A 12760-nucleotide genomic window follows, 5' to 3' on the forward strand; every position below is an offset into this window, starting at 1 on the left:
CATCTCTTTTCATTCTTTATTTCCCCATTTAATTTCTCATTTTATTCCTTTTCTTATTTATCTTCTTATAATTGCCTTATCTTTTGTTTCCTTTTTCTTCTTCTTTCCTTCCTTTCTATTTTTTTCTTTCTTTCTTTTCTTTTTTCCTTTCCTTCTTTTTCTTCTCCTTTCCTTTTTATTCATGTTCTTTCCTTTGTTTTCAATTGTTTTATTGCCCCTTTCCTTTCCTTTTCTTCCACTTCATTTTTTGTTTGCTTTTTCCTTTCTTTCTGTCCTCGATCCACTATTTTCCACCTCCTATTTCCCCATATATTTCCTCTACCCCTTCCTTTTCTTTCCATTGCTTCTTATTCCTCTTTCTTTCCTCCTTTCTCATCTTCTCTTCTCCCCTTTTTATTCCCTGGTCTTTCCTTCTCTCATTCCCTTTCTCTTCTTCTTCCTTTTCCTTTTGTTTTTTTCTTTTTCCTTCCCTTTTCCTCCTACTTCCATTCTTGTTCCCTTTTCTTGTTCTTCTTTTTCTTCTACCTTTTCCCTTTCCTCAACCCCCCCCCCCCACCCCCTTCTTGGGTGTTTAGGAATGTGCGCCGCAGCGAGAGCCTTTGCGTGGAGCGCCGTCACTCTCGTCGTAGTGGCTCTACCCGCGCCAAGAAGTCTCGCTCCCGTAGCGACGTGGACCTGCAGTCAACTTCCACCTCCCTCCCCCTCTCACCCTCCCCACAGCATTCAGTCTTGTAAGGCAAAGACTAACCATCACACTCACTTAGAAACTCTCATACATAAACCATCCACAGGAGACAGCAGCACAACGGGCTTCTCAATAACTCAGAAAATGTATTCATCACTACCTTAAAGGGTTATTTCACTCAAAATTGAAAATTAGCCCATAAATTACTCACCTTGTCAAGTCAACCTAGGTGTATATGACTTTTTTTTATATGAATCCAGTCAGAGTTATTTAAAAAAAATTATTTGTTCTTTCAAGCTGTTTGCCACTCAGCATGTGTTGCATTGCACCGGTCATTAAGAAGTTTAATAAAAACCGCATCCATTAAAAAATTTAGCGAATCAATGCGTTGTTATATGAAAAACATCCATATACAAAACATAACAAACACTTTAATCTAGCTTTCGTTTACTGTTGTAAATGGAAGCAGTTCCGGAAGCATGACGTATGAGGCTGCGTTGTGCTGCGGTGAGTCTCGTGAAAACCAACGTTTGTTAACAGGAGCAAAGGAAGCAAAGTTTCCTTACTTTAGCAAAGGAAAACCAGTCTCCTCTTGGTTTATATTGAAATCCTCTGACATTCTTCTTTACAAATCGTTTGTTTTGATCTCTCCGCTGCGTTTCCGCGTGCGCCACTTCTGAGTGGCACATACACAACGCTGACCTCATACATCAATCCCCCAGAGCTGCTTCGTTTATATCTGTGAGTGCAAGCTAGATTAAAGTGACTATGACTTTTTTAATATGGATATTTTTTTTTTTTATTAATGGATGAGCTTTTTATTAAACTTCTCATGAACCGATGCAGTGCAACACCCGCTTAGTTGCATCAAACTGCTTGAAAGATCAAAGACTTTTTTTTTTTTTTATAACTCCTACACTTAGGATGACTTCAGGGTGAGTAATTTATGGCTTAATTTTTATTTTTGGATGAACGTACCCTTTAACTATTTTTACACTGCTTAACATGTATGTATCCCCTTTAAATTTTTTCCCTTCATTTGTCTCTCAGTGCGGAAGGTGGGTTGTTGACTGACGGCCTCGTGACTGGTCCTGCTTTTGGCCCCTTCCTTCAGCAGGAAGAGATGGAGCCCCGTCTCCTGGAGCTCGAGCAGGACCCGCCCAACTGGAGAGCCATTGCTTCTCCTGAGGACTTGAAAAAACTGAGCAAGAAGGAAGTCAAAAGACAAGAAGTCATCAACGGTAATCCACAGGTTCAAGTGCCTTATTTTGTTGAATCTACTATGTAGCACGGTGCAATGATGAACACATTTTTCTCTGTGTGTCTCCCAGAGCTGTTTTCAACAGAGCATGCTCATGTCCGTATGCTGAGTGTATTGCAGACTGTGTTTTCTCGTCCGCTGGAGAGGGATGAGATTATGAGCTCAACTGAGCTGGCCACCATCTTCCCCAGCCTCGATGAGATCATAGAGATGCACTGTATGTCTCCACTTCAAATATATTACTATACTGAAATCTGCATGGTTTTAATGATTACGAAGGCCCTTCAGAAAATTTATACAAAAAATAGTTAAGTTAAATAGTCAAAAACAGCCTTGATATAGCTTAAATCAATTTTTTTTAGATACTTTCTATGAAAACCTGAAAAAACAGCGGCAGGAGGATGAGTACATTGTCAAAATCATAAGCACGCCACTTCTCAACAGGGTAAGTAGCTTAGATTGTGCTAAAGGCTTGATTTTCATGTTCTTTTTTCAACACAGTGTCATTCAGCATTCATCTTGACAACATGAACTTATATCAGCGGTTAAACAAATAGACATGTCTTTATCTCTGTAGTTCAGTGGATCAGAGGGAGAGTGGTTTCAGAAGCTCTCTGCACGCTTCTGTAGCTACCAGACATGGGCTCTGGAGCAGATAAAGACCAGACAGAAGAAGGATCCCCGTTTTAATGCTTTTATTCTGGTAACTTTACTCTTAACGTGCCCCTATAATGGGAAATGAAAGGCACATACTTTCATTTTGGGAGTCCACAACAACAGGTTGAAATCCATGCAAGGTCAAAACACTTTCAGTGTGTTCAAATATGCATTTTTTCCCTCTTTTTTGCAGAATGACTCCCAGACGATTCATTTAATGATTCATTTTTCCAAACCCCTCCTTTGCGTGATACTAAACTTTGGTGATTGGTGACAGTCTGTAGTGATTGGTCTGCATGCAGAATGCCCATCACCATTACTGAGCCCATCAGTTTCACTTGTTTTACGTTGTTTTAAAATAACTTTATGAATGGTGCACTTTTATATTTAACATTTTTCAGGATGTTTTCATTCACTCAGAGCTTTGTTACACATTGCATAAAAGGTGATTTTCAAAAATCCATAATAGGGGCACTCTTTTCCATGTTATTGCAACTGTTCGGCAGTCACATAAATGGAGGCTTGGCATTTCAAAATGTCTGTGTTTGTGTTGTAGGATGCTGAGAGTAAGCCACAGTGTCGGAGGCTACAGCTGAAGGATATCATTCCCATAGAGATGCAAAGACTAACCAAATACCCTCTTCTGTTAGAAAACATAGCCAAGAACACAGGTTTTCAAATCTAATACTTCTTCTTTCTATAAAACCATTTGTGTGAACAGTGCAAAACACTTGCTAAACAATTGCAAATTGACGTAAAACCAAAGTAAATAACACATGAAATAAAAATACTACAAATAAACAAAATTGTTTTAACACATCAACTTTCTTAATTAAATAAAAGTTAAAAAATTTTTTGGGGTCAATTATTTTATTTTGCAAAGCTAGTTATAATAATTTTGTATGATTCAATTGGTCAGAATTTAAGACTTTTAAAAACCTTTATGTTGTTACAAAAGATTTGCTGTTATTTTGAACTCATCAAGGGATCCTAAATGTATCTGCCTTGCCATCACAGGAATAAGTAAACATTAAGAACTGCAATGTATTGGTCAAAAATGGGTGTATAACCAATGTGCATTTCTCTCAGATGATAAAATAGAAAAAGAGAACATTAATCAAGCAGCAGAATCTTGCCGCAAGATCCTCAACCATGTCAATGAAGAAGTTAAACTCATGGAGAACCTTCTGGTGAGAATTCAGTAGAAATTCCTTTATATAAACAGTGTTTACTGTAAGGATGTGTGGTCTGGCAGTGTACAGGCATTACTACATGCCAGCATGTTGTGATGTACAGGTGCTGGTGATATAATTAGAATATCATCAAAAAGTTGATTTATTTCACTAATTCCATTCAAAGAGTGAAACGTGTATATTATATTCATTCATTACACACAGACTGATATATTTCAAATGTTTATTTCTTTTAATTTTGATATTTATAATTGACAACTAAGGAAAATCCCAAATTCAGCATCTCAGAAAATTAGAATATTGTGAAAAGGTTCAATATTGAAGACACCTGGTGTCACACTCTAATCAGCTAATTAACTCAAAACACCTGCAAAGCCTTTAAATGGTCTACACTGCAGACTACACAATCATGGGGAAGACTACTGACTTGACAGTTGTCCAAAAGACGACCATTGACACCTTGCACAAGGAGGGCAAGACACAAAAGGTCATTGCAAAAGAGGCTGGCTGTTCACAGAGATCTGTGTCCAAGCACATTAATAGAGGAGTGAAGGGAAGGAAAATATGTGGTAAAAAAGAAAAAGTGTACAAGCAATAGGGATAACTGCACCCTGGAGAGGATTGTGAAACAAAACCTGTTCAAAAATGTGGGGGAGACTCACAAAGAGTGGACTGCAGCTGGAGTCAGTGCTTCAAGAACCACTACGCACAGACGTATGCAAGATGTATTTCAGCTGTCACATTCCTTGTGTGAAGCCATTCTCAAACAACAGACAGCATCAGAAGCGTCTCGCTTCAAAAAGGACTGGACTACTGCTGAGTGTTCCAAAGTAATGTTCTCTGATGAAAGAAAAATTTTTATTTCCTTTGGAAATCAGGTTCCCAGAGTTTTTTTTTTTGAATGGAATTAGTGAAATCAACTTTTTGATGATATTCTAATTATATGACCAACACCTGTATGTATTTTGTATGATACTGTTTAAAATTGTTCATACTGTGATAAAAGTATTTGGTCATACCACCGATCCTATATGAGTCTAATATGCATTTTCCCAACAACCATCTTCAACTTCAATCTTCAGATTTTGAAGGACTACCAGCGCCGGCTGGACACCTCAGGACTGAAACCGAGCAATGACCTCTACATTGAGTACAAGGTGAGAAATATCTTGATGTCTCATGTGTGAAGTATTAATGTTACTAATGCAGACACTCTGGCACTGATACGATCCTCTCTTCTCTCTGTTCATCAGAACATTGATCTGACCAGCAGAACAATGCTGTTTGAAGGACCTCTGACATGGAGGGTGACCAAGGAGAAGGCGATCGGTAAGCCCCTTCGACACACTTCCCTGAATGAAAATTCTAAAATGTTATTGCCTTTCATTGCTTCTATAATCAAGACTGCTGCCTCTCAACTCAACCTGTTTTTGTGTGGGTGTGTTTGCAGATGTCCACTGTGTTTTGCTGTCAGACCTGTTAGTCTTGCTTCAGAAGCAGGATGATAAGATGGTTTTGAAGTGTCAGAGCAAAAGCAACATAGCCATTCAGGAAGGCAAACAGATGCTGAGTCCAATCATCAAACTAGAATCCGTTTTCGTCAGAGATGTGGCCACTGGTGAGTGAATGAGAATTAGCATGTTTTATTCTGAATAATGTGAATTTGATATACAGTTACTTCCTTTTTTCCCATAAGACCCGAAGGCCCTCTACGTTATCTTCACTTGGGAAAGTGGAGCACAGATTTATGAACTAGTGGCTCAGTCCATCGTGGAGAGGAAAAAGTGAGTGTTAACCATATAAAGCCATTTATATTTAACACTTACAGGAGAGACTGGCAGGCAGATGATATGAAATCCCTCTTCAAAATTGAAAACCAAAACGTGTAATTTGATATGACACTCACAGTCTGTTTTGTTCCAGTTGGATAGAGGTGATTAAGACTACGATTGACGAGATGAAGAAGAGGGACGGAAATAAGATAACTAGAAAACAAAGCAGCAGCATACCTAACAGCGTCCTTGGACCTTTATACAGCCCGTGAGTGTGTTTTTGGAAAATATCCCCTTAAGAGTAATTTAGTGTCCTTTTAAAGGTGCTGTTGAACTAGCAAGTTCAAAGCTGACTTCAATCTTTCAAATTATTTTCATTTCTTTTCTCCAGTTCGCAACCCCCTCTTAGCCCCACTGAAAATGGAGGAGACCTGTTGAAAAGTCGCAGTGGTGAGACTTGGAAATAGATATTAAAGGGATAGTTCACCCAAAAATGAAAATTACCCCATGATTTACTAGGGCTGGGATCAGAATATTAGATTATTTGAATATTTGTTCAGTGGGTCGGCATTCGATTTAACATTTATTTTATTTTGTTCGTTTTTTTTTTTTCCGTTTTTTTTTTTATTAATTTATTTATTTTTTACACCTGGCATCCCCCACGAAACTGTCTTAACTCACTCTTAAATATAGCCACTTTTTTACTAACAGGCCAAATAGTTATAAGGACTGTCAGTACGGTTAGAGTTGTATTTCCATGTGAGCCTGGTACGGCACGAATACACACCTTCACCAGTCTCGTGAGAAACAAGTTTTGTTTACAGCAAAAGAAAACCAGTGTCCTCTTGGCTTATATTGAAATCCTCAGACATTTTATTTAACAAATCCTCATTTTGTATATTAAGAATGTCATATACTGTACACCTAGGATGGCTTGAGGTTGAGTAAATCATGGGGAAATTTTCATTCTTGGGTGAACTATCCCGTAAAGTCTATCCAAGTAATTTTACCATGGTATTTTAATGTGACTGTGTTACTTTATTTCACCATAGAGCGATTTAAAGACACACTTACTGATGAGAAGAGTAGAGAAACTGATTCTTCACTCTTTGACTACCTAGTGGCCAATGGCTTTGACCTGCTCAGCCATAGCCACATCCCTTTAGAGAAGTCTGCTGTTGGGGCTTTGGAAGAAGGTCATGATTTATGCATTTATCCTTTTATGCAGGTCTAACGGTTAATACATTCAGTTTCATGCTGTACTTAATCTTTTTTTGCTTGTATACCTCTCGCAGTCAAGTATTTGAAGAGGCTATTGGTCGGCAGTATTAGCCTGTCAGATGACTCTCAGACTCTTGCGGAAAATGCACCTGAAAGCCAGGAGGCAGATGGAGGTCAGTCTTCGGGTAATGCACACAATATTGTTTCAGGTTTTAAGCTAAAGAAGTTCAACCTCATATTTAATCATAAAGTACAGCTGGGCTCCCTCCTCACCAAACCATTCAGAAATGTGGAAAATGGTCATAAATGATTGATTGATATCGAAATCCGCAATGCCTTTTTTCCCTTCTCAGTGGAGGAATCCAGCACAGAAGAAAGAACTGAAGGAGAAGAGAGTGGGGGAGATGGAGGGAATAAAGGAGAAGAGGAGAGAGGGATAAGTGCTCCTCTAGTGCTTTCTGAGGAACGCATGGAGGAGGTGCAGATGAGACTGCAGACTCTTCAGGAGCAACTGAAGCGATTGCAGGCAAGGAGAACACAAATGCAATTGTGAAAGAGCATTTTTTTTTCAGATCTTGAATAGGAGAGATATTAATCAAACAGTCTAATAATACTCTGACGAGAGTTAATAGACATTAACCTAATGCATATCTCTGATGTTGTGTTTGTTCCCAGGCTGTTGAGGAGGAACATTATAAGTTGCAAGAAGCTCTTGCTAAATATTCACTTCAGGGTGGGCATTACAACTGAGAAACTTGACAACCTGCTGTTACAAGGTACGACCACATACTAAACACAAAACCATATTTTTTTTTAATGTGTATTGTCTTTAGTTTTATATAGCACCATTCACTCTCTAGTTTTGAAAGTATAGCAATTCCGTTTCTATCATCTGTCTTCTTTGTCCTCAGATCACTGTATGTGCTGGACTCAAGACTTCGCTGGTTGACTAATTCTGCCTGAATTTCCCTGCTCTATCTCTTCTATCTTATCAGCTGTCCTTTCAGAAGATTGTCAGCAGGCCTCCCGCACTTTCCATGCCACCGAGAAATGAAATGAAGTGGGTGTTGTGAAATTATAGTGATCCTTGACCTTGGACGAGTGTGTTTGTGTTTCTGTTGAGAGGTATGAAAGACAGCCTTGCCAAAAGATGCCAAAGCAATGTGCATCCTTTAGAGAGATATCAGAGCTAAATGCTAGGTGCACATGTGGAAGCAATGTAATATACAGTACAGAAACATGTGCAAACCGACACACACCCAAAGATAAGCATGTCAAAAGTAATTAGTACCAAAAGACTATCTATATTTATAGTAAAGTGTAGTTGCATCTTTGAGAATGCAGTCTGATGCATATGAAGCCTGCTTCTCAAACTGTAGTTCAGTTAGGTTTTCAATAAGGTAATTTCAAGATGTTCACTCATCACTTATTAATTGATACCATACTATATTACATGCATTTTCTAAAATAACAGATATTCAAAAGGATAGATGTAGAACTGTTGTTGCATGCATTGGCCAAATTGTTGTAAAATGAAGAGTATAAGTATAGACCTTTTAGTTTTGTTTTTTTACCCTCTTCTTACCAGAAGTTCCGCTGTTGCTCTGTGAATAAGAAAATAATTGCTAATTAGATAGATAGATCAACTGATGCATGAGCAAAGGAATTAATGAGAAGGTTTGAGGAAGGTGGGCTTGCTTATGCCTAACCCCTCTGAAGTGAAAACAAGGCAAGCATTGATGTGGAGAGATCTCGTCAGGGTTAGATATTGTGGTTGTGAGGAAATATGCCCAGATTACGGAGCATTTTGAATGACCAGCTTCTGTGCTGTTATAATGGGAAGCATGCACAAAGAACAGCGTTCTCGAATGCAGCTGTTGCAGGTTGTACTTTGGTAGATCAACCCCGATCTTATGATAATCATCACACATTGCCTATTTGTGTGAGCTATGCAAATCCTGTGTCTGTAAAAGTTATCAGTCATTTCTGATAATTTCGTTTTTCTGTCATTATGTTCTAAACTACAATTACTCTACAGTTTGCAAAATATAGTTTTTTCTGTAATTGCTTGTTACGATGTCTCTCGGTTTATTTTATTTTATGGATTAATTTTCTTTCAAAGCAGGACCAAAGAAATGATAGTGGAACAAAGTTAAGCTATGTAAACACTTTTGCCTTGCACGGGGAGGTCAGCTGTATACTGGAATGGAGAAGTATCCTGATTCTCATTGTCAGTCCATGATTTCCAGCTGAAGGGACCAGACTTTTCTCTTCTGCTCTCCCGGTCTTATTAGGAAACCAGAGCACAGAGAATCAGGCAGATGCAGGGGTTGATGAAAATATTATATCTCAGAGTTTGAAGACAGGAACACAAATGTAGGTTTTTCACCAGTACTGTAGTTATTTTCATGTACTCATGATGCTACTGCAACAGGTCTTTTTTACCCTCGACCTACTTTCAAATTATGCAATTTATTTTACCTTATTTGTTACATATTGTGATTTATATTCATTGTAATTGTGTTGATCTTTGTGATTTCAGTAAGGCCTTGTTACCTTTTCCTTTCATTCAGCTTTACAGAATGGTTTATCAGAACAGTTTGCCCGAGGTCTTGCATTCTGGTCAGCAGTGTTGATCCTAGAACATGTCAGTGAGACCTTTTTGTTTTCCTTTTAGAAGTAGCAAGCAAAAATGTACAAATTTTGGTAATGAAACTATCATGGTGCAAGATCTGTTCTACCTACTTCACTTTCCTACATTCCTTTTGCACAATTTCTTTTATTCACAATTGCTTGAATGGGGGGTTTATACATTGCCTTTGAAAATTATGTAATTAGCATACTATGCATTGCCTTTTATATGAAGGACTGAGAGAGTTAGAGTGCACCCTTAACTATAACAAAGGCTTCACTGAATTTAACTTTTTGGCAAGAGTTTTCTTTTTGATGTGGAACTGACCTCAGTTTAAATTCGATTAGAAACTTTAAATTGAGCCTTGAACCCTTGATAGCTGATAAAGACAGGGTTTTGGGTGTGGTGTCATTCTCTCTCATTCCTTAATATTTTCATGTGTATCTGTCACACATACATATAGTGATATATCTATCTGTTTAAATCTATTTATAGGGTGCCTTGTGCAGATTGGGTTTGTTTTAATTTCTGACAGGCATGGGTGTCCTTGCCCTCTCCTCCTAGTGATGTTCAGTGTTAAATATGAATCTGATATTTTGCTCCAGACCTGCCAAATTATAGCAGTTCCACTCGTTTGTTGTTCTTAAAAATGGCTGAGTGCCTAGTACTGAGTGCTCTTTGTTAGATCTTTTAAAGCCTCTGCAATCCGTGACTGTCTTTTATGTAATTTTGTGTACAGGAGTCCACTCATTGCAGGCATTCCATTACTGTCGGTCTATTTAAATGATTATGCAAGGACTATTCTGTGTATTTGGGCTTTGATTTTATGTGTAAGATACATAGAAATTTAGGTACTTTTTTTTTTCTTTTTTAAATAAATTATCAGAAATGGTTTGAGCTTTTATTGTCCTTATTTTCAGCAGCGTTCAGTTGACATTAACTTTTTGCCCCATAATCCAAAATAGAGAAGAATGTACAGCGGTTGGACAAACAATGTTTATATGGGGATAATATCATTTGTATGTTACAGTGAATAATAAAAATTGAATCATCTTTATCCGGTTATTATGTCTATATTCTCTGTTTTGTGTATCATATAAGTTGTGTTTAAAATAAATTGTGGGTAAGACTTGTGCCTTTTTAGCATTTGTCATACAACCTGGACGGCCAAACAAATCCCCTGACATGAATATTATTGTAGGCAGTTTTGGAGTGAAGGATGACATTTGAGAACTGGCAGATTACTATTCAAAAGTTGTACAAATCTTTTCTAAGAAGGTAAGAAGCTACTTTAAATGCAAATGATAGTTAAGCATATTAATGATGAAATATTGCATATTTTCCAGGAGTTCACATTATTTTGTCCTTCCCCTGTATTTGTGTGTGTTCACCAAAAACTGAAATAGAAGAATGGGTGGGTTTAGATGATACAGGAAGACAAACACTTAAAGGCACATTTACTGAGGAGCTGGTTTATTAGCGAAAATGCCATTCAAACTAATAATTTTCTTGTGTTTCTGAGCCTGTAAGGAATAGCATATATTGTGTATGTGATGTTGGTTTTAATGTAAAATGTTAATATTTGTTCAACTTTCATTATTATTAAAATAATCTGAGCTCTCTTTTAGCACAAAACAATATATAGAGAGAAATGTAAATGTAGTTTTGGAAAGCATACCATTTCAAATTCAGTAATAAACTGGTTATCGCCTACAAAAGAATTTTTCCATCATTTAGTGATGCTGTTTTTTTTTCATAGCAGCTGTTTCAGTTTTCATCTTATTGCTATTTTTACCAGTTTCTACCCCTTTTTCAGTGTGACTTTCAATTTTAAGGATCTAATTAAATTTTACACTATATTGAGTAGCTTTTCATATGACAAGTTTTGTCAATACAGCAATCTGTGGGTGGGAAGTGTATGGTTTAGCTAATAGATTTAAACATGCTGATATCATGTGGACTGAAGTTAATGCCTGTTGGGGGGAAATTAAAGCCATATATTAAGCTGCTTATAAGAGCCAGCTATGAAAAAACCCAGCTTAAAAACCCCCAGCTATGGTCATAGCCTGTTTTGCACTCAAACACTTTGTTCTGCTGTTTTGCCATCCAAAATTATAGCATATTATTATATGGCTTTTGGTTTATTGTCCTTTGCTTAAGCTGTTGCCAATGCTGATTTAGAAAATTGCTGAACCTGGAGGCGGATAAGCCGCTTGAGCGTCTGGCTCTCTCCCATGAAGCCACCAACCATTGCTTCTACCACTGGAATAAGAAACCCCATTTCACATGGATCATGAATAATTTGAAATAGCTCTGGTTTAATATATTTCTTTTGTAATAAAAATTAAAGTATTATCTTTCAAAAATAAAAAATCTTTCTGACCTCAAACTTTTGAACAGCAGTCTATAATAAATACTGTTTATATAACTTATAATAATGCATTTTAATGTTATACATAATCTGATTTAGGCCCACTGTATAACTATTTATTATTTACTACCTAAATACGAAAGTCACAAACATAATGCAAGCACTCAAGCTCTCTTAAGAGGCTGCATTGTGCAATAATCCCCATAAATCTTTCAATTGGCTGAATTAGGCGAACACAAATAATACATTCAGTGACAAAACCAAATTCAGCTCATTCATGCTAAATTTGTGTTACTTAACTCTCCTTACATACACACACACATGCAAGTTTTATTGTCAGAGGAAGTGAAAGTGTCAGCTCTTTTGACAACTATTTTTGTCTGTTTGTTTCATTTTTATCAGATTTTTTAGTTTTTTAAGACAACTGCCTATGATCAGTTTGATCTGCTTCCCTTTTCTGAAAAGTCTTCAGGAGTTAAGACATTCTCTTTAATTAGAACCTTTGCAGAAAATCTTAACCTCAGTGAGAGTGTGAAGAACAGCATTATTACAGCAGAAGCGGTGTTGCTGCTGATAAGTGTATTGATCCCTGGCACCATGCTCTTCTGTAAGGTCAGACACACTGATTGTGCAATGTTGATTTAATGTTGATTCAACATACTGGATGTATTCCATACAGCATATAAAAAGAAAACTGCACCACACACGAAACATTAAACAAACAAATAAATAAAGTGATTCTGTGATGACGAGATGTTCAACTTTATTCGTCCAGTCAAAGAGGCGGAATGAACTGGAGAGGAAGAAAGAAAGGGAGGAAGAAACCAGGATGAATGCAACTCAGCTCACCATCAAATTCAATGTTCCAATCAAGGCCCTTATCAGGATGTGGCCAGCTGTGGAGAAAACATACAGCCTGAGAAACCACAGCTCGAACTGGAGAAAAAGGGGAAGGGACCATGTAGACA

The 12760-nt window shown here is 37.4% G+C and overlaps 1 protein-coding gene across 6 annotated transcripts in view; it reads left to right on the plus strand.

The window, feature by feature from the left end:
* Positions 1 to 10486, plus strand: part of LOC128030627 (rho guanine nucleotide exchange factor 1) — a 41734-nt gene extending 31248 nt beyond the window's left edge. For 4 of the 6 annotated variants that reach the window (XM_052618405.1, XM_052618408.1, XM_052618409.1 and 1 more), the window contains 18 exons: positions 576 to 731; positions 1736 to 1926; positions 2017 to 2163; positions 2309 to 2391; positions 2524 to 2649; positions 3160 to 3274; positions 3693 to 3793; positions 4879 to 4953; positions 5050 to 5125; positions 5247 to 5414; positions 5493 to 5580; positions 5720 to 5836; positions 5960 to 6018; positions 6621 to 6764; positions 6864 to 6974; positions 7143 to 7315; positions 7465 to 7565; positions 7701 to 10486. In XM_052618405.1, the coding sequence (XP_052474365.1) occupies positions 576 to 731; positions 1736 to 1926; positions 2017 to 2163; positions 2309 to 2391; positions 2524 to 2649; positions 3160 to 3274; positions 3693 to 3793; positions 4879 to 4953; positions 5050 to 5125; positions 5247 to 5414; positions 5493 to 5580; positions 5720 to 5836; positions 5960 to 6018; positions 6621 to 6764; positions 6864 to 6974; positions 7143 to 7315; positions 7465 to 7539 (2005 nt within the window). In that variant the 3' untranslated portion in view covers positions 7540 to 7565; positions 7701 to 10486. The remainder of the gene's footprint in view (positions 1 to 575; positions 732 to 1735; positions 1927 to 2016; positions 2164 to 2308; positions 2392 to 2523; positions 2650 to 3159; positions 3275 to 3692; positions 3794 to 4878; positions 4954 to 5049; positions 5126 to 5246; positions 5415 to 5492; positions 5581 to 5719; positions 5837 to 5959; positions 6019 to 6620; positions 6765 to 6863; positions 6975 to 7142; positions 7316 to 7464; positions 7566 to 7700) is intronic. The other 2 variants (XM_052618407.1, XM_052618410.1) reach the window with 2 other exon arrangements.
* The last annotated feature ends 2274 nt before the right edge of the window (positions 10487 to 12760 follow it).

Source organism: Carassius gibelio, chromosome A16 (genome assembly GCF_023724105.1).
Source record: "Carassius gibelio isolate Cgi1373 ecotype wild population from Czech Republic chromosome A16, carGib1.2-hapl.c, whole genome shotgun sequence".
NCBI lineage: Eukaryota > Metazoa > Chordata > Actinopteri > Cypriniformes > Cyprinidae > Carassius > Carassius gibelio.